General features: G+C 46.1%; 1 protein-coding gene and 1 long non-coding RNA gene across 3 annotated transcripts in view; one reads left to right on the top strand and one right to left on the bottom strand.

Moving 5' to 3' along the window:
• The window catches only part of LOC138428469 (NPC intracellular cholesterol transporter 1-like), a 43447-nt gene that overhangs the window by 10162 nt on the left and 5474 nt on the right, over nt 1–27811 (bottom strand). The window contains exons 2-14 of one of the 2 annotated variants that reach the window (XM_069569239.1): nt 22439–22561; nt 21238–21344; nt 18984–19159; nt 16178–16345; nt 14872–15121; nt 13068–13141; nt 12156–12526; nt 10726–10952; nt 9051–9151; nt 6716–6818; nt 2770–2959; nt 2051–2233; nt 1178–1292 (exon numbers count right to left, since the gene is read on the bottom strand). In XM_069569239.1, the coding sequence (XP_069425340.1) occupies nt 1178–1292; nt 2051–2233; nt 2770–2959; nt 6716–6818; nt 9051–9151; nt 10726–10952; nt 12156–12526; nt 13068–13141; nt 14872–15121; nt 16178–16345; nt 18984–19159; nt 21238–21344; nt 22439–22561 (2188 nt within the window). Of the gene's footprint in view, nt 1–1177; nt 1293–2050; nt 2234–2769; nt 2960–6715; nt 6819–9050; nt 9152–10725; nt 10953–12155; nt 12527–13067; nt 13142–14871; nt 15122–16149; nt 16346–18983; nt 19160–21237; nt 21345–22438; nt 22562–27811 lie in introns of those variants that run through there. The other variant, XM_069569240.1, reaches the window with a different exon arrangement.
• LOC138428471 (uncharacterized) lies at nt 9306–10991 on the top strand. Its single transcript, XR_011252456.1, has 3 exons — nt 9306–9570; nt 9732–9899; nt 10483–10991. It is a non-coding gene; the product is annotated as an uncharacterized lncRNA (long non-coding RNA).

Genomic DNA, 27811 nt, shown 5'->3' with positions numbered 1-27811 from the left:
CCTCATGGACTGCAGCCCGCCAGGCTCCTCTGTCTGTGGGATTCTTCAGGTAAGAATACCGGAGTGGGCTGCCATTTCCAATTCCAATATCAGAATTTTAAAACATTAAAAAAACATAAGGAGCCAATACTTCCCACTGAAGTCACAGTGTCACTTGAGTGGGAAAAACAAAACAAAACTCTAGATTCACAATGTTGCTTGAGAAGAAAACTGAACCTGGCTCTTATAAATGGGAACCATGGGGTCCCCCACACCCCCAACCCCTCCTGTTCTCACAAAGTCACTCCAACCTTAAAGCCCAGGGTCAGCTGCTGTCACCAACACACTTGGCTGGTTTTCTTATCATAGAAAGAAAGGAAGTAACTTTTTGGCACCCGTATCTATCAGAAGGAGCCACAGAGCCATGGGCCCCACGTGCGCTGCTTCATGGAAGTGGAGGAGGACGTGCGTACTGGTGCAGGAGTCTGAAGACCATGCGTGTACCGTCCCTCCCGCGGCCCTTTGTAAGGCGTCTTGAGGCCCCTGGAGACTTTTCCACTTGTGACCACAGACCGTGTGTCTTTCCTGGACTTACGGGGCAATCCTAGCCCGCGTCCTGTGCAGAGGACGCGGCCAGTGTTCTTACTACACACCAGACATGGGGCAAGGAGGGGCCTACTGGATTTCTCCACGTGAAAGAAGACAGGAACGCTGGGTTGTGTTCCAGCTCGTGGCTCCTTGTACAGAAGGAAGATTCGAGACCCTCTGCTCAGTCACAAGGGTGCTTCCCGGTGAACTGAGTGTGCCGAGGAGGAAGACCGCCCTCAGGAACAGGGGTACACACCTCGAGGGCTAATGCCTGTGACTGTGGAGTTGCTGCTGGGGGCACTGTGCTGGGAGGACTCGTGGCTGTGCAAGGCTGCTATTTTCAAATCCCAGCACTCACCAGTGCTGCTCAAAAGGGGAAGGGGCAGGAGCTCTAGGTATCTCAACCAACCACATCAACACCACCCCAAAGCAACACGAAAGAAGACGCTTGCTAATGGTGCCCAAGTTACTGCCACCGATCCTCTTCGTGGTCCACTCTGATACTTTAGAAATACAGAATAAAGCTTAACAAAGGAAGAACGCAGAGGGGCATTCTGATACACCCAGGCTCAGCACATTGCAGAGCTGGCCGAATTCCAGGAGTAATTACCTAAGAAAAACGCTACCGTCTCGGCAAAGGATGAGAGGAACATGCTGGGAGCCACTTCTCCCAGGACGCGGCCCACCTGTTGGTCCAGGGTTTCCCCTTGAAGACGTTCATCTCTCTACAAAGTAAAAAAAAGTGAAACATGCAACATTCACATTTCTCAATTACAATGCCACCTCTTTGCTTCTTGGCTGCCTTGTGTTAGCTTGATGGGAAAGAACAATGACTGGCAGCATCTACTTGTTTATAAACCTTATACAATAAAGAGGTGCAGACCCCAAACTTTTCATGTTGATTCATTCAGGGTATTTCTGAAGCCCGGAGCCAAGGGAACAGGTGAGGCTAAAGGAAGGGTTGAATCAGGTTTCAGGAAAATACACGCAACATAGGCTGCAAGTGGCTGAACCTTTAAATAACACTCTTAGGTGCCACTGGGCCTCTGCCCAGGTGAGGCCTGCAGGACAAGGGACCCTGGAAGAACCAACAGACTGACAGCATCTTCTACATCAGGGTCCTATGTTGACCTTTGGCCTTTTAATAGCACTTTTTCAAGTCCTTCCTTCTTCTATACTATGTGGAATCATTTTAATAGTGGCTCTGCCCAAAATATTTTCCACAAGTGTATTATCACTTTTTGCATGCATGCTGTATGTATTTAGAACCAAATTCTCACTTTGTATCTATGCCACCAAGCAAAGAGAAGGGTCTTATACTTCTTGGTCTCAAAGGGTCCAGAACAAGCACCAATACGCAAGCACTCAGAGGCATGGTAATGAAGCCTCCACGTGTCATGCTCACAGGTACCCTGCATCGAGCCAGCATGCGTGCACGTGGAGCGTGGCACCTGGTCAGATGCTGTGAGGCTCTGAGACGTACCTGGTAGGTCTGGACCAGGATGAAGATGTTGTCCACCCCCACAGCCAGCACGAGGAATGGGATGACTTCGATCACAATGAGGGTCAGGGGGACCCCGATGTAGCTGAAGATGCCCAAGGAGCAGGCCACCGAGCTCAACACAATCAGGACCCCGGCAATGCCCAGGGAGATTTTCGAATCCACCTGGAGATACCACAAACACATGAATCAGCATTTATAGTGTTTTCTGTCCTGTTCCTAACAGGTCCTCACTTTCACCTTTTTACATGCTTAGTCCCCATCCAGATTTCAACGTACAGTTCAAGGTTTGAGAGAAGACATGAAAAGTTGTCTAGGTCTTCCCGAGCCACATATTTCAGGAGCCTACATTCTTAGGTGATGGCAAATTAGGGGGAAAAAAATGAATTAGGGGAAGTAAATTTTAAGCTGAAGATAAACATTTGGAAATAAAGAAATCAAGGGCAGGAAGCAGAAAATGTGACAAACAGTTAAAACACTGACAACTTCCCGTTAGGACCCCATGATTCCACCGCAGGGGGAATGGTCAGGGAACGAAGACCCCAAATGCCACATGCTGAGTCGTATGGCCAAAAAATAAAAAAAGCACAGGATAATTTAAGGCAGTTTTGAACATAATGAACTATGACATCATGCTGTGTGCTGCCATTTCTAATACACACACACATACACGTACAGATATACACACACACCCCTCTTACCAGAAGCCTGCGACAGCTTTTGATATGCCCCAAGGCTATGGAAATATATAAAAACATGACGCCATAGCTGATCAGAACAGTGAAGATGTCACTGTTACTTTCACGGTTTAGTTCATCTTCAATGCTTCGTTCAGCCTTAAAAGAAATGGTCAGATTTGGATTCTCGTAGTTTTTCACAAAATTAATGAACCTAAAAGGGTAAGCAAAATTTTATACTGTTAGTTAAAAACTGAGTGACAGCTAAGTGAGGAACTTCTTCCTAACTTTTACGACATAAAAGCCACACTTAACCCTTCTCCCTCATGAGGACTTTCTATACTCACCAGAGGACAAAGTTCCAGATATGCTGAGTTTTCTACCATTTAAAACAAGTTGGGACCAAGTTTAAAAACTGCTTCATAGTCTCATTTCATTTTTTACTAAAAATGATTTCTAAGTGCAGTGTGTTATAATATAGATATATGCTCATGGAACAAAAATTTTAAAAATCGATCTCAGAGTCAATGCAATCCCTATCCGTATCCTAGCTGACTTCTGTATAGAAAGACAAACAGACTCTAAAATCCTTATGGAATTGCAAGGGGCCTAGAACAGCCAAAATGTTCTTCAAGAAAAACAAAGTGGGAGAATTCACGCTCCGTATTTCATACTTACTACCAACCAACAGTAATCAAGACAGACAGTCTGGTTACCAGCATAAGGACAGGCATACAGGACAAAGGATCAGAGCTAAGAGTCCAGAAATATGCCAAGTATTTTCACCTAATTTTCAATAAAGGTGGCAAGACTATCAATGGGGGAAAGAATAATCTTTTCAACAAATGGTGTGGGACAACTGGACAGCCATATGCAAATGAATGCAGTTGAGCCCTTACCTCATATCATAGACAAAGAACTCAATGGATCAAAGACCTACATGTAAGAGCTAAAACCATATGACTGTCAGGTGAATACATAGGTGTAAACGTCCAGGTCCCTGGGTTATAAAACGGTTTCTTAGCTATGACCCCAAAAGTATGAGTAATAAAAGACAAGACAGATGAATTGGACTTTATCAAAATTAAAAACTTTTAGGGTTCAGAAGACACCATTCAGAAAGCAAAAACACAGACCAGAGAAAAGGAGAAGATATTTGGAAGTCATAGATCTGATAAAGGATTTACAGAATATATAAGAATTCTTCTAATTTGATAATAAAAACATAAACAACCCAGTCAAATAATGGGCAAACGATATGAATAAACATTTCTCCAAGAAAGTTAATATAAATGGGCAATCGGTGCATGAAGAGGTATTCGAATTCCTTAGTCACCAGGGAAATGCAAATCAAAACTGCAATGAGGGCATTGCCTGGTGGTCCTGTGCTGAGGACTTTGTGCTTTCACAGCCAGGCCCAGGTTCAAGCCCTGGTTGGGGAACAAAGATCCCATAAGCTGCACAGTGTGGACAGGAAAAAAAAAAAAAAACAACTGCAATGAGATATCAGTTTATACCCACTGGGATAGCTAGAATCAAAAAAGTCAAATAACAACAAGTGCTGGCAAGGGGTGGAAAATGTGAATGCTCCCTACAGGCTGGTGGGAATGTAGAATGGTGCGGTCACTTGGTTTTTTGGCTTCACTGCACAGCATGGGGGATCTTAGTTCCCTAACCCGTGGGAGGGCAGTCTAAATCACTGGACCACAAGGGAAGATCCACTGGGGCAGTCAGTTTGGAAAGAGTCTGGCAGCTCCTCAGGGTTACCATATGACCAAGCAAGTCTACTCCTAGAAGTACACGAACCAAGAGAAAGGAAAACACATTCACACAAAGAGAGAAATGGAGGCATGTTCACACAAAAACTTGCATGTGAAAGCTTATAGCACTATTCCTAATGGTTAAAGGTGGTGGTAAAGAATCTGCCTGCAATGCAGGGAGACCCAGGTTCAAACCCTGGGTCAGGAAGATCCCCTAGAGAAGGGAATGGCTACCCACTCCATTGGAGAATTGACCTGGAGGATCTCATGGACAGAGGAGTCTGGCAGGCTGCAGTCCATGGGGTCACAAAGATCAGACACAACTGAGTAACTTTCTGAGAAATAATGCACATGTTCATCAGCTGATGAGTGGATAAACAAAATGTGATCTATCTACAGGACGGAATGATCTTCTGCCAAAAAAAAGAATAAGTAATGGCACATGCTACAACTTCGATGAACCTTGAAAACATTATTCTAAGTGAACGAAGCCAGATTAGAAGGCCTTCATATGTAATTCCATCCATAGAGACATCTGGAACAGGAGAATTGATGGAGACAGAAAGCAGACCGAGGGTTATGTAGGGCCAGGTGTTAGTAGGGAAATTGCTACAGGAGACGGGATTTCTGTCTGTGGTAAAGAAAATGCTCTAAAATTGACTATAGTGATGTCTGCACACATCAGTGAAAATACTAAAAGCTACTCAACTGTACACTTCAAATGGGTAAATTGTATGGTATACGAATATCCCAACAAAGCTGTTCAGTGTCCCATTCTCCTGGGCCCCCTGACCCTACCTCAGAGGTTACATCACAGCTAACCGGTTCCTGGGTCACTTACTTGATATACTTTCTAGGCGTGGACAGCATGTATGACATATATTTGCTCAAATATGCTGACCACAATTTTTATTTAACAGTTGGTTCCAAATAGGAAAAGGAGTAGGTCAAGGCTGTATATTGTCACCCTGCTTATTTAACTTTTATGCAGAGTACATCATGAGAAACACTGGACTGGAAGAAACACAGGCTGGAATCAAGATTGCCGGGAGAAATATCAATAACCTCAGACATGCAGATGACACCACCTTTATGGCAGAAAGTGAAGAGAGCTAAAAAGCCTCTTGATGAAAGTGAAAGAGGAGAGCGAAAAAGTTGGCTTAAAGCTCAACATTCAGAAAACGAACATCATGGAATCCGGTCCCATCATTTCATGCCAAACAGATGGGGAAACAGTGGAAACAGTGTCAGACTTTACTGTTTTGGGCTGCAGAATCACTGCAGATGGTGACTGCAGCCATGAAATTAAAAGACGCTTACTCCTTGGAAGAAAAGTTATGACCAACCTAGATAGCATATTCAAAAGCAGAGACATTACTTTGCTGACTAAGGTCCCTCTAGTCGAGGCTACAGTTTTCCTGTGGTCATGTATGGATGTGAGAGTTGGACTGTGAAGAAGGCTGAGCGCCAAAGAATTGATGCTTTTGAACTATGGTGTTGGAGAAGACTCTTGAGAGTCCCTTGGACTGCAAGGAGATCCAACCAGTCCATTCTGAAGGAGATCAGCCCTGGGATTTCTTTGGAAGGAATGATGCTAAAGCTGAAGCTCCAGTACATTGGCCACCTCATGAGAAGAGATGACTCATTGGAAAAAAACTCTGATGCTGGGAGGGACTGGGGGCAGGAGGAGAAGGGGATGACCGAGGATGAGATGGCTGGATGGCATCACGGACTCGATGGACCTGAGTCTGAGTGAACTCTGGGAGATGGTGATGGACAGGGAGGCCTGGCGTGCTGCGATTCATGGGGTCGCAAAGAGTCGGACACGACTGAGCGACTGAACTGAACTAAACCATATGTTAATACTTACCTCATTATCTTTAATAATGGCATAACATTCTACTACACTTCTCCTTACTAATACACATTTAGCTTACTCCCAGGTTTCGCTGTTAGAAAATAACACAAGGAGCATTCTGCATAGATACCTGTGCATTCCTGTTGCAGGACTATGTATTTAAAGAATGTTTACAAGTAAAATTTATTTATAGATTTTTGTTTTCACAGCATCACTAGAACCAAGTGAAAAAAATGGCATGACTTAGATCTGATGTTGCTTAATTTAGTTGAATGTCATATCAATGCTTTCCGCTAGCGTCTACCTCCCTGTGAGAAGAGCAGCTGGTTTCCCGACCCTGTGAGCAACTCACTCTCTTTCCCAGGCCTGGGCCCTCTGGAGCTTCTCTGTATCGTTATAGTAATTATTGACAGGAAAAGTGATCACAAGGGCTGTGGCGTTATTGTAGTTTTGATCTAGAAAGGAAAAAGGTGACATCAAAAAGCAGATTACAAGTGTGCAGAAAACCAGATCAATACGAGGGGGGCGGAAATCACAAGCTAGCTAGGTGCCCGGATTCTCACGGGGCTGAAGCTTAAACACGCCTGAGCTCGTGGAACAAATGGGAGGTCACTTGACGTGGCACTTGTGTAGTTCAGCTAGGGAGAAAAGGGGACTCTCGAGCAAACATAGACGCACTTGTCATTCCATCATCATGACTACCCAGCACGTGCTGGGTGACAATTTCAAACAAAGCAGAAAGGTGTTCGGGGGAAAGTCTCTCCTCCCTCCGTTCCCATCTGTGCCTTAGCTCTCCTCCTCACACCATGACGGCTGCGGCCCCTACCAGCCGCAGTCCACGTGCACATGCACGGGCTTCCCCTTGCCTTCCTGTTCACACAAATAGTAACACACCCTTCTGCAAATGCTGCCTTTAAATTCATATCCTGAGAATGCTGCTTTAATAGACACCGCACTTCCTTATTCTTGTTTCTGCTTATGATGTTTTCTAGTACAGTTTAACTCCATCTCCAGTTGATGAATAGCTTTGCAAGTTCGGTTTGTTTTTCTTATAAGTAGAATTACTACAAAAACTAACCTGATATTTCTAACACATAAAATCTATATTTGTAGGATCAAATCTTACAAGTACTCAGAATCCAAAAAAAAAAAGAGTACATTTTAAATTTGGATGGATCTCCCAAACTGCGCTCCAAAAATGCCATCCTGTTTTTCATTACTTTATTCAACAAAGTATTTGCTGAGACCTACTGTGTGTCCGTGTTGTTTTAGGGACTGTGGATACATTAATGAGCAACAGAGGTTAAAAACCTCAACTTTCCTAGCGCTTATATTCTAGAACCATCTACACTCCCGCCAAAATGCAGTTTGCCCAAGCAGGGTTTCATGCACACACAGTTTTGTCAAATTCTCAGATCTTTGCTTTACCATCTGAGCCACCACGGAAGATCATCAGTCTCTAAAGACTGCCTGCAACGCAAGAAACCAGGTTCGAGCCCTGAGTTGGGAAGATCCCCTGGAGGAGAAAATGGCAACACACTCCAGCATTCTTGCCTGGGAAAACCCATTGACAGAGGAGCCTGGCAGGCTACAACAGACCATGGGGTTTCAAAGAGCTGGACACCACTGAGTGACTAACGCTTTGACTTTAGATCATTGCTAATCTGTTTGTTATGCAAAAGTCTGAAGTGAGAGGTGTTTCACTAGCTTGAGTAAGGTTCAGCATTTTCTCCATATAATTAAAAGCCCTTTGTACTTCTCTTATTAACATGCACACAGCTCTGCCCACTTCTTTTGGGGGGCTGACCTTGTCTTTTTTCCTCAAGAGCTCTCTATGTATTAAGGAAACACTGTTATGTATACTAACTTTTTCCTGCTCCAGTTGGCTATTTGTTCAGTTTCTTAAAATTTTATGTTTCTTCTCTACACAGGAACTTTAAATTCTCACACAGTCAAACTCATCAGGGTTTCCTTTTGTGGCTTTGCATTGTGTGTCCTGCTTAGAAATACCTTCTCCATCTAAAAATTACTTTATAGCTCATAATCTCTCCCTTCCCACCGGATGAGAAGAATATCTGGCCTCTTCAACCGGCTGGAGAAAAACCTGTTGAGCTGCTTATAATTAGGCTTCAGACGCCAAAGCTACCACGTGAGTTATTACCCCATCTACCTGGAGTAATCTGAGCAAAGCCCCACTGCTCCTCCCACTGGAATTGTCTGACTCCTTAACCAGCTGATTTAGAAGGAAAAAAAAAATCTCTTTTCTTTCCCTCTATATCTCACATGTCTCTCCTCCATTACTGATGTTCTTAACCCGAGGTCCATGGACTCACTGGGGGCTCTCTGGATGAGTTTCAAGGGTCCCATGAACTTGAGACTGAGCAACATATTATGTGGATGTTGAGACCAAGTAACATATTATGTGGATGTTAACAGTGACGTTGTTCTGGGAAAATGTCCTTAGCTGTTGACAGCTTCCTGGAAAGTAACCTAAAAATGGCTTAAACCACTTCTTCCAAATGCACAATAAAACCGAAAGCCAAAGGACATATGGTATTTGGGATGCAGTATACTGGGTAATTAATGAGTGTCTGACTGATGACATCCTCATAATTACCACCTGACTGTTAATGACAGAACCAAGACTGCTTTATCCAGTAAGGAGAGTAAAAGCTTCTCTCACTTACCATCATAGCCTCCAAGCACAAGCCATGGGAACACTGGGCCACCAAACGTCCCCAGGCAAGGATCGTGGAGCAAACTGGTGTCATTCAGGGAAGCAGGAGCCCTGCCAGGAATTCAGAGAACACATTCCAATTAGAACAACCTCAACACATCACAGAGACCCAGACGTTTACACAACAGTCACGAGGCTGATTAAGAATGTGGGCCTGAGGTCCCCTTGGGTGAATGATACAGTTCAGTATTTGCTTTTGGAGCTCAGAGTCACTGAGAGAGAGGCAGGCAAATACAGTCAGATGTGGCTGACATCAGCTGGTGCCCAGAGGAGGAAGCTGCTAATATGAGGTGAAAGCTGTCACTATAAAGAGAACTTTAGGTACAGACCCGGTCTCTAAGGAGGAGGGGGAATTCACCTGCACAGGAGGAGGTGAAGGCTTCCAGGCACCATACCAGCAGGAAGAGAAGAAAAGAGCATGAGGAGAAAAGAGAACAGACAGTGGCCTGAGGGACCACAGGAAGGCCTGGGTCTGTGCGTGGGGTACCCATGATGGGGGCCTCCCAAGGAGGGGGTGGGGCTGGGAAGGAAGAAGGAGGCAATGGAAGGAAGGGGTGAGCATCTTGACCAGCGGTTGGGGTTTTTATTCTGTTGGCACCTGGGAACAATCAAAGCACTTATTGCTTCACAGGCTCGTGTTTATAGAGGTGACCACCTGAAGACCGTAAACACAGCACAAGCGCCTAGAGTCAGCCACACTCCAGGAACAAGAACAGACGGAACCTCAGGTCACTGAACGGGGCCAGAAGCCAGAGTACTTGGCTGTGGAGACGTGGTTAATTGAGCAGCATGTTCAAAGGTGACGGGGAGAGATTTCTCTGCTTCTGTAATGAACGAACAGCCAGAGCGGTTGTCTGAGTGGCTGAACAACTTTCTGTGGGCCAGGTCAGGCCAAGTGACAGGGCGTCCAGGGAGGGCAGAGAAGCGAGGGCTCCTCCTGCCACAGGGCAGGCCTAAAGGTCACCTCACAGGTCACCCCGCGCGGCTTCTCTGTGACTAACTCAAACCACACGCTGGCCTGTGCGGCCAGACAAGCCTGGGACGCGAAGCAACTTCAGTGTTCTCCCATCTAAACTGAACTGCAATCCGGCCCCCACTCCTTGAGGGGACGCTGCATGTTGTGAAATCAATTTATATTTGAAAGATAAGAAAAGGCATTAGAGGCTTCTGTCTTTGCACCAAGAAACCAGCTCAGAAATGCTTGGGGTGGTATGGCAGATGCAACTAGGTGTCATCCAGCTGGGAGGGAGTCAGGGGCTGGGAGGTACCTCGATGACACATGGTGAACACTCCACCTCAGGGCCTTTGCACCTGCTGCCCGTCTACTTGGAAAGCATTTCCCCAACTCTCACAGGCTCCCTCTGTTCCCCTCTGCTGAGCAGGCTCTGCTGCACTTGGGAGTGGCACTTCCAGGCAAGCCCATCCTCGCCCGGCCTCCTTCTCCCTTCTCCCATGGCATCGCCTGGACCTGGCGCTGCCTTGACCCAGCATCAGGCCGAGTATCACTTTACCCTGAGGGTCCCGCTGTTTGCTCCCTGCTTGGGCTCTAGCAACTACAGCACTGTGTGGCCACAGCAGCTGTCACCTGCTGGAAGGATGGAGGAAGGACCACCCCCGCCACGTACCGGACGCAGTAGAGGAAGTGCGTGTGGTAATCCGCATACACGAAGAAGTCGTCCCCGACCTGATGGTCCAGCACGGAGTGGCTGTTCTGGAAGTAGTTCAGCACGCTGAGGACGGTGCAGTTCTGGTTGTATGGCGAGAGGGGCGCCACGCAGATGTCCCGCAGGGTCACCGTCTCGTGGTTGTAAGAAGCAGTGATGCTCTCGATGGCAGTTTGTAAGTCAAGGACCTGAAAGAGGATATTTTTAAATAAACAAACCCAGAGATACATCAGTTTTCCTTCAGATGCTGATTAACGCTAACTGGTCTGGGGTGGTGGCGGGAGGGGGGCAGTGGTTAGAAAATAAAAGAGTCTTTGGGGAAAATCCTTCCTGAGACAGGGGAGAAGACTGAGATAAATGAGGATGAAAATATTTTTAAGTTTACCATAATTTTGCTGAGGATCAGCAAACTGGGGCACTCAGAGAGAGGGGGAGGGGACACCATGACAGGCCACATCCCACAGAAGGACACACCAACACAGGCTCTCCCACCTGGAGCAACAGTGGCCTCGAAGGGGAGCCCGGGGACATCTGCTGGGTCTTCCTGACAGGCCCTCCCGTCCCCAACAACCACCACCTCGCTCCATACTATGCTTATTTACATATATTCTAGTAGAGAATACAAATACACTGCAGGAGGTAAATGACAACATGTGCACCTTTTGCAACAAACTGGGAGAAAGCAATGGTCACCAGGTGTAAAAGATTGTGTTAGACTCTTGGGAACATGCTGATGTTTTCTCAGCTATCAGACGTTCTGTAGGGCAAGAGCAATGTTGAGAGGAAAAAGTATGCAAATGTACAACTGTTCATTGAGAATTAAGTGGGAGGCAGTTAATTTACAGACAGCTCTCCAGGGCAAGTGTGGGAAGGGAAGATGGGCAGATTTAAAGGATTCTGTAGGAGCATGGGGTGGATCTTATTCCAAACGCAGGCCAGGAGCCCACATTCAGGCAGTGACAAGGTCATTCCTGCAGTTGCTGGGGGGTGAGGGTCCGCAGTGATCCAGCAGCCCCTCCGAGGTCTCTAAGACAACACAAGAAGCTTTATCCCTTTGGGTCCTGGTGTATTACTTTTCAATTACTAGCAGAAAAAATTATTAAGTTCTGAAGGTGAATATATTAATAAATACATTCTGTTTCAATAGAGACATGCTCTTCTCAATTTCAAGCAAGACCTCCTGTATGAAATAAATACAAAAGTGGTCTACAGTAAATTTTTCATTAAGTTCAACACTGGCCACTTTTTTGAAAGTAAGTGAAAAGTGTCTTATCATTAAGGTTTACTAGATAAACCATCACAGTCAGCCCGAAACCCACATCAAGTAATCTGGTTGAAAGCTGGCCTGGTGCTGGCTTCCCTGGAAGTGGCTTCTGCCAAGAGCTGATTACCTGGTGCAGAATGTCTATGGCGAGGGGAGGCCCGAAGGGCACGTCGGCTCCGGAGGGGTAGGGCTCGTATGTGTGCGGCGGGGTGTGGGGGGCCCGGATGATGAGCTGCTCGGTGCGGAAGAAGGGCCCGAAGTGCGTGTCGAAGTACTCCTTCTCCTGGCGGGCCTGGCTGCCGGGGGCCGACCAGAGGTCCACCGGGTCGGTTGTGACCTGGACGAACACCAGGCCTGAGGAACAGGCGGCGATGAAGGCCACGGAGAAGAACACGACACAGCCGGGGTGCCTCACACAGAAGGAGCCCCACCATTCGAAAAGCCGCCGCAGATGGGCCTCCAAGGCGGCACCCAGAGGGTCACAGCAGGTTGGCCCCCCTGGAAGAGCAGGAGAGGAAGGGAGAGGGAAGGTTAAGAGCCAAGCCATTCCTGAAAGTCGGAACAGGGAGAGTGTTAGCTACCACTGCATGTGGCGAGACTCACAGCCACACAGGGACACCCAGGGACGTGCATGAGACCATCCCCTGTCCTGCCCAGCTACCTGTCTGCTGGAGAAGCGGCCCTGCTCACCGGCCCACAGTGACCACCAGCCCCTCCCCGAGAGAGACAGTACTCACACAGAAGCCTCGGAAAAGCCAAGTGCTCTGAGCATTCCAGCCAAAGCAGTTCCCTCCAACTGTTCCTGCCCTCTGCTCTCACCCCAGGCCAGGTTCACTCTACAGATATTATGAGCCAGGCGATTCCCATCTGCCACCAGTTTCCAGCTGTCAGTGCTGCAAACACAGGGACCCTGTCCCCATCAGTCGTGTCCCCAGCACGGGCTCAGTGCTGCTCCCAGAAGAGGCACGTCAACGGTAAAGAAACAAACACTCTCTTGCCAACGGTGCCAACCCCTTTACTTAAGTACAAATGTGCCTACCTTTGTCACTGGCGTTTACACAGAAAGGTATATTGCCATCAATGGGGGTAAACTCAGAGACAAAATACCGTTTTCTGAAAGATAAAACCACGTAAGTCATGTTAGTGGACTTCAGCATCATGAGATTGTTCTTGACGGTCACACAACCCTATTAAAAGCTTACTTCCTCATCCTGTTTGCTTCCTTCCTAACTGGTGCCTTCCTTTCCCAAAGCTCCCTTGCTCCAGGTCTCTCTGCTCACTAGTCTCAGGGGAAATTTTAAGAAGGTATTAAGAAGATAATTTCACCTTGTAGCCCTCACTCAGCTTTAAAAGTTTTAGGTTCTTTAAAAACACAGTGAACACTATATTCCAGGAACAATGAGCACATCTGGTGCCTAGATCTTGGTTTCTAAACACCCTTTTCCAGGGAAAGGAACCAGGGTTCCTTGCAGAAGAGGGTGCTTCTAGTGCTGGGGCAGGGAAAATACGGAAACATCCTGTGATTCCAGAAAAAAGAACAAGCTTGAGAAAGGTGAGGGCATGCTTAAAAAACACACAGGAGCCAGCAGAAGGTGCTGCCAGTGGTCAAAACTGGGAAGATCTCAGCAAAAATATAAATGATGATACGAAACAGAGATCACAGTTATTTTTTTTTAAGTGCATTAGGTAAACATAACTAAATAAATATTAGGTAAGTAAGTAGGGGAGAAGGAATAAGAGAGTAAGTCCAGTCAGTAAATGGAGAAGGAACGAGGGAAACAAAATGTCACCATTAGGTAAAAACCTCAAGACTTGAGTGTTGAAGATCCACGGATGGATGCTAAAATCAGTGGGCGACAGTTTGAGGAGAAATGAGGTTATCATCACAGTCTCAACACAGCTCCCAAAAGGTGTTTATCAACTCCAAAGGAAGGAACAGTAGCTTCACAGTGGAAAAACCCAGCAGACACCTTCTAAACCAAATGATGTAAGCTAATATCACCAGTGATGACACATACTGGCATCAGAAGCCGTCGACATGATACACTGAGAAAGACACATCACGTCTGAGATGTCGTCAAACACCTCCACCTAATCATGAGAAAACATCAGGTAAAACCAAATTCGGGTATTATTATTGGGGTATTATTTTACAAAAGACCAGCACTCATCAAAAGTGTCAAGGTCATAAAAGAAAAGGAAAGATGAGCAACTGTCATGGATTGAAGGAGACAAATAAAACAAGAAGTGAATGTGACATGGGGTCCTGAAACAGAAAAAGGAAGAACCTTAGAGGAAAAACTGGTAAAACCTAAAAAAAACAGTGGTTTAACCAATAATGGTATACCAATGTTATTTTCATGGTTTTGATTAAATTATATATTATGGGTGATGTGAGTGGTAACATTAGACGAAGCCAGTAGAGATATCAACTCTAACTATTTCTGCACCCTTTTAGTAAGTCTAAAATTATTTCAAAAGACAAAAGTGTTCAATGAATGTGTTGTCCTAAGTCAAGACGGAGGTATCTAAAAGGACTACAGTACCGCATTTAAAAGGATTTGCATCAGATTTGGCTCCAAAGACTTTCTGTTAAAAAATGGGTCTTTTAAATCACACGCCATTTTTGAATAAACCAATGAAACGAACTTTAAACATCCCAACGTCTAAATAGGCTTTTGATGGTTGACTAGATGCAGGACATAAGCAAGTCCTGGAACTGTATTAATGCAGATCTTTGTTCTTACTGTCAGGAACCAAAGTCTACCAAGTGAAAGCTTAGAAATGCCACTGGGCTAAGTTTGCTCTTCTTGTCTGGGGGGATGGGAAACAAAACAGATTACCTGTAGCACCACACAGCAAAGAACGCTCCAAAAAACACGAGCAGGAAAGCCATGTAGGTGCTCCACATGATGACGTACATGGCGTCAAGACCCAGGATTCTCCAGGGAACGGGAGGGGGCGGGGGCTGGGGCTTGGGGCCGCAGACAGCTGAGCAGTCCTGGCAGCTGCACGGCCCCGTGACCTCGTCCACCGACTCGTCACAGCCCTTGGTGGCATTGTTCATGGGCTGCATCCCATGGGTCGGAAGATCTGTAGGAAGGAGTGTGTTAAGAATCTCCATTAAAAAAAGTTAATTACAAGGGGTGTACTAAATCATCACCCCACTCCAGTCCTCTTGCCTGGAAAATCCCACGGACGGAGGAGCCTGGTGGGCTGCAGTCCACGGGGTCGCTGAGGGTTGGACACAACTGAGCGACTTCCCTTTCACTTTTCACTTTCATGCATTGGAGAAGGAAATGGCAACCCACTCCAGTGTTCTTGCCTGGAGAATCCCAGGGACAGGGGAGCCTGGTGGGCTGCTGTCTATGGGGTCGCACAGAGTTGGACGCGACTGAAGTGACTTAGCAGTAGCAGCAGTAGTACTAAATCATATTTTAACTGAATGATAAGCACACTGAAAGAAGTCATGCAACCCGAAGAATAAGAAAGATCGGAGGTTCTAGGTGATCGAGTTATGCTTTGCTGTTTAGTCCTGCAAAATTTTAAGTTAACCTCAATAACTTTGGGCATAGGGCTGATCACCAACGTTCACGTCCACCATATTTCAGTGTAAACTTTCAATCAAATTTATCTCCACTGAGGAGCTAGTTTAATACTAAGGCAAAGCTTCTGAAAAGGCTCCTTTTTTTTTTACCTTTTTTATTTTGTATTGGAATGTGGCCGATTAACAGTGTTACAGTTTCAGGTGAAAGACAAAGGGGCTCAGCCATATGTACACATGTCCCCATCTCCCTCAGACTCCCCTCCCTTCCAGGCTGCCACGTGACACTGACCAGAGCTGCCTGTGCTGCACAGCAGGTCCTGGTTGTTTATCCATTTTATTTTTTGAAAAGGCTTTTTTTTTTTTTAGCAAATGACTTATTCCTTCAAGTATGTATCAGCACCTGAAGGCAACTATTCCTCTCTACCTGCTCATCCAGCCCCTGATAACCTAGAGGTTACCCCTCCAGCTACCTCTCGCTGGAGGAAACTCCAGGACCTACTGATCTGAATTCATCTTCTTATTGCATGTTAGGGTTCCCCGGCTTTAAAAAACCGTTAAGTACAATACACCAAACCTGGGGGGGTGGGGCGTCTCATCCCCACCTGAAAAGACAGGGGTGATGGTGAAGGGTGCCTGGCCATTGTCCTTGTTGAACATGTACTCGATCCAGTTGGTAGCGTTGCAGGCACTGGCCTCACGCCCACACAGCAGCCCCAGGGCCTTCTCGTTGCTCGAGGGGGCCTCCACATCCCGGCAGGCGTTGTACATGGCTGGCGGGGTAGGAAGGGAGAAGGCTGAAACCGCGCTGCTGGAATTCACCAGGTGAGAGCTTACAGGGGGCCTCTCACGTGTGAACGTGGAAATCCAGACAGGGTTTCCCAGCAAGCAGGGGCTGGGACTCCGGACAGCAACCACTGAGGGAAGGAACGGAGGTCACCTCTGACACTGGCTCGTCACTCTGCAAGCGACAGGCTAGGCCGGATTCCAAGCAACTTAAAATCAAAGGCAGGACAAGCCATGGCCATCCCAGTCCACAGGGCCCTGCAGACGTGTCACCCCCGTGCAGGGAAGAGCACACTGAAGGCCAAGGAGGGAGAAGCAAGACCCTCAGGGCCTCTTCAGCCAGTGCAGCTCATTCCAAGAAACTACTGCTGGTGAGTGATGGAACCTCCAGGGTAACAACCGGTCTCAGGATAGAATTCACCTGCGAATGAACTGAGCAACACTCTCTTCTGGAGCTTGATTTTAGTATGCATAAAGACACAGGAAATAGCAATGTCACTGACTTTCTGCACAGAAGAAAGCAGTAGTAATGGGTCTTACTTGTTTTCGTTGCTGTGCAGTTGCCAAGTCCTGTCTGACTCTGTGCTCCACGGACTGTAGTACACTAGGCTTCAATGGGTCTTATATTAACATTCAATTGCCAGTCCCTGCTAGTTAGAAACTTCCTAAAACCTTCTTCCCCTAACCTTTAGAGAGATACTTAGAAATTCATTGTGCTTTACCCTCACTCTTGAAAGGCAGGTTAGCTAGCGCGATAGTTCCTTTCAGAACTGTGATAACCCCACTGCTTTAGGGCCTCTAGCTTTGCTGGACAGAAAATCTCCAATTGTCATTCTTTTGAAGTGATTTCCACCTTTTCTCTACTTGCATTTAAGATTATCTGTCATTCAGATTTTGTAGTTTTTAAAATGAGCTATATTAAGTTACAAATTCCTTTTTTAATAGCTTTATTGAGATAACTCACATACAATTCACCAATTTAAAGTTACAACTTGATGTCTTTTAGCATATTCATAGATATGAGAAATCATCACCACAGTCAATTTTAAAACATCTTCATCACCTTAAGAAGGAAACCCAGAACCTTTAACTAATGCTCCCTTATCTCCCCATCCCCTTAAGCCCTAAGCAACTATTAATCTACTTCTGTGTCTGCAGATTTGCCTATTCTGGACATTTCATATAAATGAAATCATATATAGTCTTTTGTGACTGGCTTCTACCACTTAGCATGATGTTTTCAAGGTCTATCCATGTTGCAGCATGGATCCTTATTTTCTTTCTCTTTATGGTCAAATAACATTCCATCATATGGATATACCACATTTTGTTTATCTATCTATGTATGTATCAGTTGATGGATATCTGAGTTGTTTCATATAGCCGCCTTTTGGCTATTATGAACATATGTTTTCATTTCTCTTGTGAGTGGAATTGTTGGGTCATATGGGTAATTCCATGTTAAATGGCTTCACGAACTGCAAGACTGTTTTCCAAAGTGACCACTGTTTCACATTCCCACCAGCTGTATATGAAGGTTCCCATTTCTCCCCATACCTGCCAGAACTTGTCTTTTTATTTCAGCCACCCTACTGCCTGTCAAGTGGTACCTCATTGCGGTTTTGATTTGCATTTCCCTGATGGCTGACTTTAAGCATCTTTTCATAAACTTACTGACTATTTGTATAAATAACATCCTCGGAAAAATGTTTGCTCAGATTCTTTGCCCATTTTTAATTGGGTTATTTTCTTTTTGAGTTGTCAGAGGTCTTCATATATTCTGGACACAAGTCCTTCATTAAATACATGCTTTGCAAATATTTCTGCCTCTTTTTGATGGTGTCCATCAAAGCGCAAGCTTTTTATTAAATTTTTTGGTTACATTTTTAATTGATCATTATACTAACTGACTACAGTTGCTCTTATAGTCATCAACTTTGCTGAATTCTCATTCTCTCATTTTACTGTTTTGGGGCCCGATCTTTATTCAGCTGCATCTAGTCTATCTTTTAATCCACTTGCATGACTATTTCTCATTAACTGGATCTTCCAGTTGGTTCTGTTTCTAATCTGTTCATTCTCTTTCCCTAGGGTCCTACTCTTTCAGAACTCTTTCATTTCGGTCGTTTCCAACAAACACGACATGGTCTTTTTCAGACTGTTCTATGATCTTCAGTTGCTGGGATACCTTTCTCCTGTTTGTCACACCTGCTTACTTTCCCTTATGGTGACTGGTTTCTTCACAGGCAAAATCTCTGCCAACTAGGTCTCCCTTCCACCCATCTCTGCAGTCTTGCAATAACTCATGAAGTTATGCCATTTCATGTCCAACAGAACCAAAGTCCAAATGGTTCCTAAAATGGATAGAAATAAGCTTGCACAAACTAAAAATTTCCATGAGGGAACTTATAGTTAGGAAGGAGTTAAAGCAAATACTTTAAGGAGATTGTTTCTTAGGTTGTAGCTCAAGTCCCAGAAGACAAGCAAAGCAACAACTCACATTTCCACTGGCATTTCAGTGCTAACGGAACTGAGAACTGTCCTTTTTCACAGAGCTGACAGGACAACTTGATCCACTGTCCTGATATCAAATCTAAAAGAGGGATAATTTAAAAGTTTACTTACCATTGGCAAAACGCTCTCCAACATAGTACTGTAATTCTTTTACATTTGTTCTCGTCTCATTCGTAGTAGGATCAACATAATCTTCAGCCGCTGTAACATTCAGAAACTGACTTTGTCGAGGGCTACATGTCAGCTCACAAAACAGGTTCACTAGGTTATAAAAACAGGATGGACATCTAAAGAAAAAGCAGACTATTCTGAATGATCTCGTGGATAACAGGGCCAGCAAAAAGATGATTTAAAATACACAAAGACTATTTAAAATTTATTGTAAATTGGCAAATGGATTACCATAAGGACATATTAAACACAGAAATTCTAAACCTAAAACCTCGTGTTAAAATAAAGACACGTCTTTAAAAACCACCCTAATTACTAACATTTGTGCTGCCCAGATGTAATTTCAAGAAACAATGCTCTCTGAATCCTGCACTTTATAATTCGGTCATGTTTCTTGAATGTTTCATGTATCTTGAAGCCAAAAGGACTTAGGACTACCATGGTGACATTCTGATTGAAAATAAAAAAGGGGGAAAATGAGATTTACACATTAGTGCTTTCATCTCGGAACCTACTGAAGGGCTCTCTTTCAAGTCCCAGATAACCTTAGGCCGTCTCTAAACTCAAGAGGATTCCCCATGATTAGAGAAGATGAAAGAACAGCAGCGGTGTTCTCCAGCTACATGCATTTCGGAAGCACCTGGTTTTCAAAAGAACCACAAGCTGTCCTCTGTTAAGCTTCTCATGTTGACCAGTTATGTGGCAGAAGCCCTCGGTCTTCCCCTTTAGTTCCCTGTTATCTGCAAAAGCTAGTCCTTCATCAGGCTTGCATTCTTGCAACACAACCAATCCAGACTGCCCCCCATTCTGCTCCCATCCAGATGACCACACATGACACAGAACAAGGATGGTCTGGTCTCGGCCTTCAAAGTGCCGGTCTCGTGGGACGCTCCTGGCGGTCTGGTGGTTAAGACTCCTCGCTTTCAACGTTAAGAGGCATGGGTTCTATCCCTGGTCAGGGAACTAAACTAAGATCCCACACGCTGCACGGCGCGGCCAAAAATAAAACAAAAGCCTCCAGTCTAGTGGAGGAGCAGACACACACACTGACTTGCTTTCAGGAGTCCCACGCTTTACTGTGACAGACAGGAATGACAATTACACCACCTGAACAGAAATCACTCCTGGGGTCCACTGCTTCCTACCACTTTCCAGAAATTACAAACTTCTCTCCATGGCACTCCACTTAACTTCTACAGTCATCAGTTTGGACAGCTGCACGATATTCCATATTAGCATCTCATTGCTATTATAAATAAAGCTTTGCTGCCTCTGACGACACGGGAAATACCTGGCTATCTTTTGATGTTGATGCCCATAATGCCTCACGTAGAGTAGATGCTAAATAAATGTATTTGGCCGAATGACAGCTTCAATCTGGCTCCAGCAAGAACCATGAGATTTCCTTCCATAAGATACACTGGCCTGATTAGAGTCTCAACTCTAATGCTCTAATCAGATCTATTACTACATTGTATGTTGTCCTCACAGAACATACAGAGGGATGGTTTTTCACTCCACAATGCCAACTGGAAATCTGGCAAGAAACAAGGATGCCCACTGGAGGCCTGTCACCTGCAGTGAGACCTGCATAGAGAAGCACGTGGCCTTCTCTCCACCTGCATCGGGGGCTCACAACGTGCTGCTCGGAAGGCCACCACCAGCTCACTCTTCTCACATTTGAAAACTGCAGGGTAAGCTTGGAGAACATCTATTATGTGGCCCTTTTCACTGCCCCAGTCACAGAGAACACAGTGGACAGCAAACTAACTTTGACAAAACCAGCCGACTCTGCCAGATCAGGCTTGTGAACAGTCCCCAGAGGCAGGCTCCAATGAGGAAGAGAGAACCATGCACAAAACAGGGGAGGCAGGTGACTCAGGGGACTGTGTGGAGGAGGGTCTGGGGTCAGAGACCCGGGCAGGATCCCCGGAACCTCTCCTCTCCACCGTGTGAAGGGGCTCAAGTCTGAAGGGACCTTGACCCCAGTGCAGGTCCCCTTTGGGGTGAGGACATCTCAGAAGCAAACCAAGTAGCAACTCTGAATGTAACGAGAGCGAGAACGAAGTCTGATCATTACTACTTTATCAGAAGTTCTTCTTTATCTCTGAGAAGTCCTAAGATAGCATTCTTAAAATGAAACAAGAACTAACTTTCAAACCCATTTTCTCTGCATGCCTGGTGGTCAACCCACCTGGACAGAAACTGCAGAGGCAGCTGCAGGTTGTCTTTCAGTGTGTGAAGCTGCTGGACATCACAGCAAAGCCTGACTTCGCCAAAGAAGAACCCTGGACAGAGCTCCTTTCGGGAGAGAAAACATGAACATCAGAGTAGCCAAGTTAAATAAACACAAACGCTCTTCAAAGAGATCACTTTATGCACATCATCCTTTTTTAGGTACACAAGGATGACACCTATTTGCAAAGTTCTTGCAGAATTCTTTTAAAAGGCGGTCAAACTGGGATGACCCAGAGAGAAGATATGGGGAGGGAGGTGAGAGGGGGCCCAGGGTTGGGAATTCATGTACACCCATGATGGATTCATAACAATGTAGGGCAAAACCAATACAGTATTGTAAAGTAAAAAAATAAAATAAACATTTTTTTAAAGATAAATAAATAAAAGGGGATCAAATTTCCTCTAGATAACCAGCAATTCACAAAAGTAGAGGCAGTACAGACATTTCAATTTTTTTCTCATTGGGAAGCTCGCTCTCTTTCCTTGACAATCATTTTACCTCTTTTTCGGTTACTTGGCTATGTTTAACCAGAATGCTATTTTCTGTGAGTCACTTTAGAAAAAGTCAAATGCCTTTAAAAATTGTGATGGAAGAAGCAAATAAGTCCAGAAGACCTGCTACCGTGTCAGCTGGGTTTTAGATAACTGCAGCCTCTAAAGCCAGCCTTTTAACCTGGATTTTTCCAGTTCTTTTCTAATATCCCTGTGTATCAGGGATGGTAAAAGAGACAAGAAACAGATTCCTGGTGGCAGTCAAAGGTCACAGGCTCTCGGTGGAAACTGGAGGAACCGCGAAAGTGAACAGAGGACAAGCGAGTCACAGCCACTCAGCAGCCTTGTCTAGGAACAAAAGGGACTAACTCTGAGTAACTCTGAGTGTATTTTGAAGAAGCTGCAAAGAGCAACATGGGAGGTACCAAGACCACGTCCCTCAGTAGTAACCTGCTACTGGGAAACTTTATGAGCAAGGCATAGTCAACCCCAGAAAAATGACGCCTGCAGAGTTAGTATGTTATCTTCTCTGTGCTACAGGTGAGAATCTGGGACAAGAGAAGCCCGTTCATTCCACCTCTACCCCCACCCCACGGGGAATATTTACAGTGTAACTGCAGAGGATCTCTGATTAGTGTTTCGTGTTCCCAAGACTGCTCACTCACCTGCACTAGGTCGTAGCCATTATGTGGCAATGGATTTGGTGGCCCAGAATATCTGCAGTTGTATCTCTTATCTCCAGATGCGATTCCACACTCGCCATACCAAATGCAGGATTCTGAAAATACCTGCAAAAGTCAACAGAAAACGGTTCATTAGGACCTCAGGGATAACACAAATTTCAACAGCAAAAAATGCCCTCATTCACAGAAGCGTCCAACAGTACCTGCCAAGCGAAGTAAAAGCCAGAGGCACCAGTTAGTTGAACATTTTGAAAGCATTAATTAAACCCAAAGCTCAATGCTGGAGAAGACTCTTGAGAGTCCCTTGGACAGAAAGGCCATCAAACCAGTCAATCCTAAAGGAAATCAACCCTGAATATTCATTGGAAGGACTGGTACTGAAGATGAAGCTCCAATACTTTGGCCACCTGATATGAAGAGCTGACTTCATACTGGAAAAGACCCTGAGGCTGGGAAACAGTGAGGGCAGGAGGTGAAGCGGGAGGCAGAGGATGAGATGGTTGGATGGCATCATCAACTCAATGGACAAGAGTCTGAACGAACTCCAGGAGACAGTGAAGGACAGGGAAGCCGAGCATGTCACAGCCCATGGGGGCACAAAAGAGGTGGACACCACTTAGGGAATGAACAACAACAAAGTCCAAAACGGACTTGTGAAGGCAATCAGCAAAGTAATAGAAATTACTTACATGATTTCTACTTCCTGCTACATTATTTATTAAGAGGAAGCGACAGTTCCATACAAGAATCACTATCAATCAGTGTAGAGGAAAGCAAGATAGTACGTCAGTCTATGATTACTAAGGCTTTATTTTTACACATCAGGATAAGGAACTGAGTCAGGTGTAATAACGAAAGAAGAGTTCCATATCTGCTAAGGTTAATTAATATCAGCACACCATGAGTTATGTAGGAAAAAAAAAAACCAACCCATGAGGAGGAGGAACAGGAACGAGTATCTTGTCCTTGAGTTTAAGTAAAATGCAAGAAATGTGCATACTTTAAGGAAAATCATCTCAGAATCTTGAAAACATGTAAAACCTCTTGCATAAAGATTTCTCAAGGGCCGTTCCTATTCCCCATGTGAGAGTCACCTGGCATCAGAAAAGTCAGGGGGGTGCACGAGTATGACTCATCTCGTTAGCAAGGCCACCAAGCTCCGCCAAGCTGGCCAGGGTCACGGCTGGCATGACTGTGCAGTCAGCTGTCCTGTAGGGAAACAGCGGCTTTTGAGAAGTAACCATGGCTTCCGAGGTGCCTGATGGAAAAGCCATTTTTGAAAAATGGGCACAGATGCAAGACATTGAACTGTCTCCAGGGACAAGGGCACGTGACCCACACACCCTGCAAGGAGCTGAGCGGCGCTGGTCCCTGATGAAAAGACACAAACCTCACAACAGGCCCGGAAAACATGGGAGGAAAAGCAGGCAGGAGATGGAGGGGTGCTGGGGGGGAATCTAAGGGCCCGCAAGACTTGTCTCTGAATTCATCCTTTCGATATTTTAAACCAGCAATTATGACTTAACCTTGGCTTGATTCATTAAGCCATAGGTTTAGGCCACAAGGGAGGGAGGGAACTTACACAAATGAGGAAGCAACAAGCATTCAGCAATGCCACGTCCCAAACCTTTGGCAAGAACTTACAAAATTCCACCATTCCTATATAAAAAGAATCATAATTTTGTCTGTAAACCCAGGGATTCTAGGAAAAGTACTGCTCTTTCCGATTCTGGGTTTCCCACTAAAAGGCCATCATCCATCTACTGAAGTGTGGAAAGGCAAGTAAGCCAAGGAGGGTAACAACTACTGATGTTGACCTGTAACTTACATACTAGGGACCCACCCCTTGGAATTCTCACCTCACCCCACCCCACCCCTCTTGCACACAATTCTCAACAGACCAACAGGGCAAGCAGGTGCTGGCCAAGGGGCACTCGGGCTCATCACCCGCAGGAGTGACAGGAATCCAGTCAAAGAAAACCCCCCCACCTCTCGCATGACTAACAGACGGGCATCTGGAGTCTCTGCTCCCCCTCCTCAGCACTCGGCGCTCTACGGGACAATAAAGATGACCCAATGCTCTCTGGGTCCTATTTACAAGGTCACCCTTCATAATCGACACCATCTGTTTCAAAGCAAAGGTGTTTCTACCCACCAGGCAGAAGAGATGGGGCTGGAGAATGAGCTTGAGGGGCAGGAGCTCAGGAGTCCTGGGCCCTGATCCTTAATAAATGCTGAGCCCAGCTGCACCTGGAGCGAGTCACCCAGCTGTGCTGAGGAGGAGTCTCCCACCTCCTACTCACTCCTGACCACCCCCGACCCCGGTTACGGCACAGTTCAGGTGGGAAGACTGAATTCAGGAATAAATGAAAAAGCACTCAGAAAGCCAGAAAGCACCACCCATCAAATGGAAGGAATCATTCTCCAGGTTTTCCGAGAAGTATATGGGACTTCACCAAAGAGGTTCAAAGACCTGAACAAAATAAACAAGCTGAAGCTTCTTCCAGGCCAGGAACAAACTGGGCTTGAGTCGTTGCTCTTAGGTGTGCTTTCCCAAGTCATCTGCTTGAAGAGGCATGAACCAGAGAGGCCCAAAGGTGCTCACAGGCCACCTGCTGGGTGTCAGGCACTGCTTTAACTGCTCTCACCTTGTGAACCCAACACAACCTTACAGCATGAGCGAAAGGGCAGTGTTTTGTTTTTTTCTTCTTCTTTTCTTGGTTGCACCATGCCAGGTGAGATTAGCTCCTTGAACAGGAATAGAACCCCTGCCCCCTGCAGTGGAAGCCTGGAGTCTTAACCACTGGACCACCACTGAAGTCTCTAGAAGGTGCTATTATTACGCCCAATTTACAGATGAACAAACAGAAGCAGAGAGTTTGAATCCAAGAGCAGCAGAGGCAGGATTCAAACCAGAACTTTCTAGTTCCAGAAACAGACTCTCAACAAGATACAATTAACCCTTTAATGAAGGTCCTTGCTCTGGCATCTGCCTCCCCCAACCCTGTGTGCAGGCAGGCAACCCTCTGAGCTCACTTGCATGGCTGCACCGGTGGGGGAGGCCTCGTGCCCACCTCCAGTCTCTCTCTCCGCCTCCCCTGGGCTCAACTACAGCTGAAACCCAAGCGCCTCCTTCTGCCCCAGGCCCGGCTGCTGCCACGGTCCCAAGCCTCTGCGGGGACCTCCACCACCTGGCCCTACTCTCGTCCACATGTTCAACCTCATCTCCATGTTGGTCCTTTCACCACCTCCTCCCATAAAGGTGGCCCCATTTCCTTCCCTGCTCAAAACTCCCCTCCAGCTACACTTCCAACAACAACAGCTGAGATGCTCACAAGGAAACCAATCCTTCCTCCATCACCAGGCCCTATTCAGCAGGGTTCAAAGCCCAGGGTCCTCTCCCACCAGCCTCCGGGAAGCCTCCCTGGTGCAGTCTCCCCAACCCTTGCCTTCCCTGAACCCTCCCCTGGGAGCCCACAGGCCTCCTCTGTCCACCTCATCACCTCCCTCCACCTGGTCTGTTCCCACGGACGCCACCTCCACCACCCCCACCCCTGGCACCCGGCAGCCAGCCACTGGCTAAGGGTGCCCCCGTCAGCTCAACCCCATAACAGGGCTGTGAATCTGGTACTAAAATAACACCATTTCACAGATGAGGAAACTGAGGGTTACACAGGCAGGTAAAGTGACTCCTCTGAGGCCACATCTGAGAAATGGGAGAGCCAGGCCTGGCTGGTTTGGAAGCTGGAGCGCTTCCTCCTTACGCTGCACCGGGGTCACTCCTCCGTGGACCACTGACTGGGCCACGCTCATCTCTGCAGCCAGTCTAGAACCTAGCTGCAGTCTCAATGACCGGAATTTCCAGTCTCCAAATGGCCACAACACTGCATCGGCTAGGACTTTATTAACAAAGATGAGGGCTGCAGCTTGAGATCCCTGGAAGATTCCCTGGAATGTGAGGGTGGCAGGAGCTGACACCCACACCAAGGGCTTGGGCACAGGCCACACACCTGTCTTCCAGGGAACCACGTGATTTCCAAAGGCAAGGTGACTGGGTGAGAGCTGCCTTTACTGATACAAGAACACCTGTTGCTGCTTCATACCCATACTCCCCTGGAAGGGCAGATCCTGCTGATACTGAAAGTCACCAAGGTTTGAGTTCTGCCAGGACTCCAAGGGGGGCTTCCCTGCTGGCTCAGAGGTAAAGAATCCGCATGCAATGCAGGAGATTCAAGTTCGATCCCTGGGTCTGGAAGATCACCTGGAGAAGGGCATGGCAACCCACTCCAGTATTCTTGCCTGGTGATTCCCATGGACAGAGGAGCCTGGTGGGCTTCTGCCGGGAGCCGCCACGGGAGATCTCGCCCATGACAATGTCATGTGAAAGAGAACTGTTAAGCAAGGTTGCAGAACTCAAGGGGCTCTCTAGGCTTTCTCGAGCATCTATCCCAAAACCAGAATCTGTCTGTTTCACTGTTTCATGACTTTCACCAACTCCTCTGACATTAACAGGGGGCTAACCCTGACCACCTTTCTCTGGAGAAAATCAACTTAGGGCTATAGCTAATAAGTCTCCTGGACATGAGAGGAATATTTCAAATCAAACCCCCTCTGTTAGCATTCTAGCTTGCTCAGCAGGTATATCCAGACTCTTACAGCTACGCATGTGATTATTTACAGCCTCCCAACTGTGAGAGGCACGGAAAGCCTAAAACATAGAGCCATTCAAAAAGTTTAAAGTTATTAGAGTAGTGCTGATGTAGGATTTCATTATTGGGCCAATGCTTGTTGCTATGTTCCCATATCTCTTATCCACCGTGTACCTGGGAATGCATTAGTTAACATAGTGAGAATGTAAGAAAAACAAGTGTAGCCTTGAATTTAACCATATCAGACTTTTGAGCTCATTGGTTCTTTCTTGTAACTCACTGCACCTGTGCTCTGTGAGAAACGTAACTCTGTTTGGCATTTTCTGAGGCTGACATAGATTAGAAATATAAAGAAAAAACACTTTGAGGGAAAAAAAGTTTTCTGGTTGAGCAGCCTTTATCAAAAGAGGGTCATAAAATGTTCACAGGCCTCCAAGGCCAGAAGATACTGTACACAACATTTGTGGAAAAGGCATGCAGAGAAAATCCTGGTTTCGATAAGGGTAAAACTGCTGGAATGTTTGGGCTGACTCTGTATGACCTTGCATCTTTCATTTCCCTCTGTGTACAAAAAAAGTATATAAGTACCTTTTGAAAATAAAGTAATTGGGCCTTGCTCACCGAAGCAGCTTGGCCTCCCCGTGTCAATCATTCCTCTCTCTTCCTCTCACTTTTTCAGGCTGATCCCTTGGAACATAGAGGCTCC

Source organism: Ovis canadensis, chromosome 23, assembly GCF_042477335.2.
Source record: "Ovis canadensis isolate MfBH-ARS-UI-01 breed Bighorn chromosome 23, ARS-UI_OviCan_v2, whole genome shotgun sequence".
NCBI lineage: Eukaryota > Metazoa > Chordata > Mammalia > Artiodactyla > Bovidae > Ovis > Ovis canadensis.
This window is presented reverse-complemented; position numbering and strand designations above follow the sequence as displayed.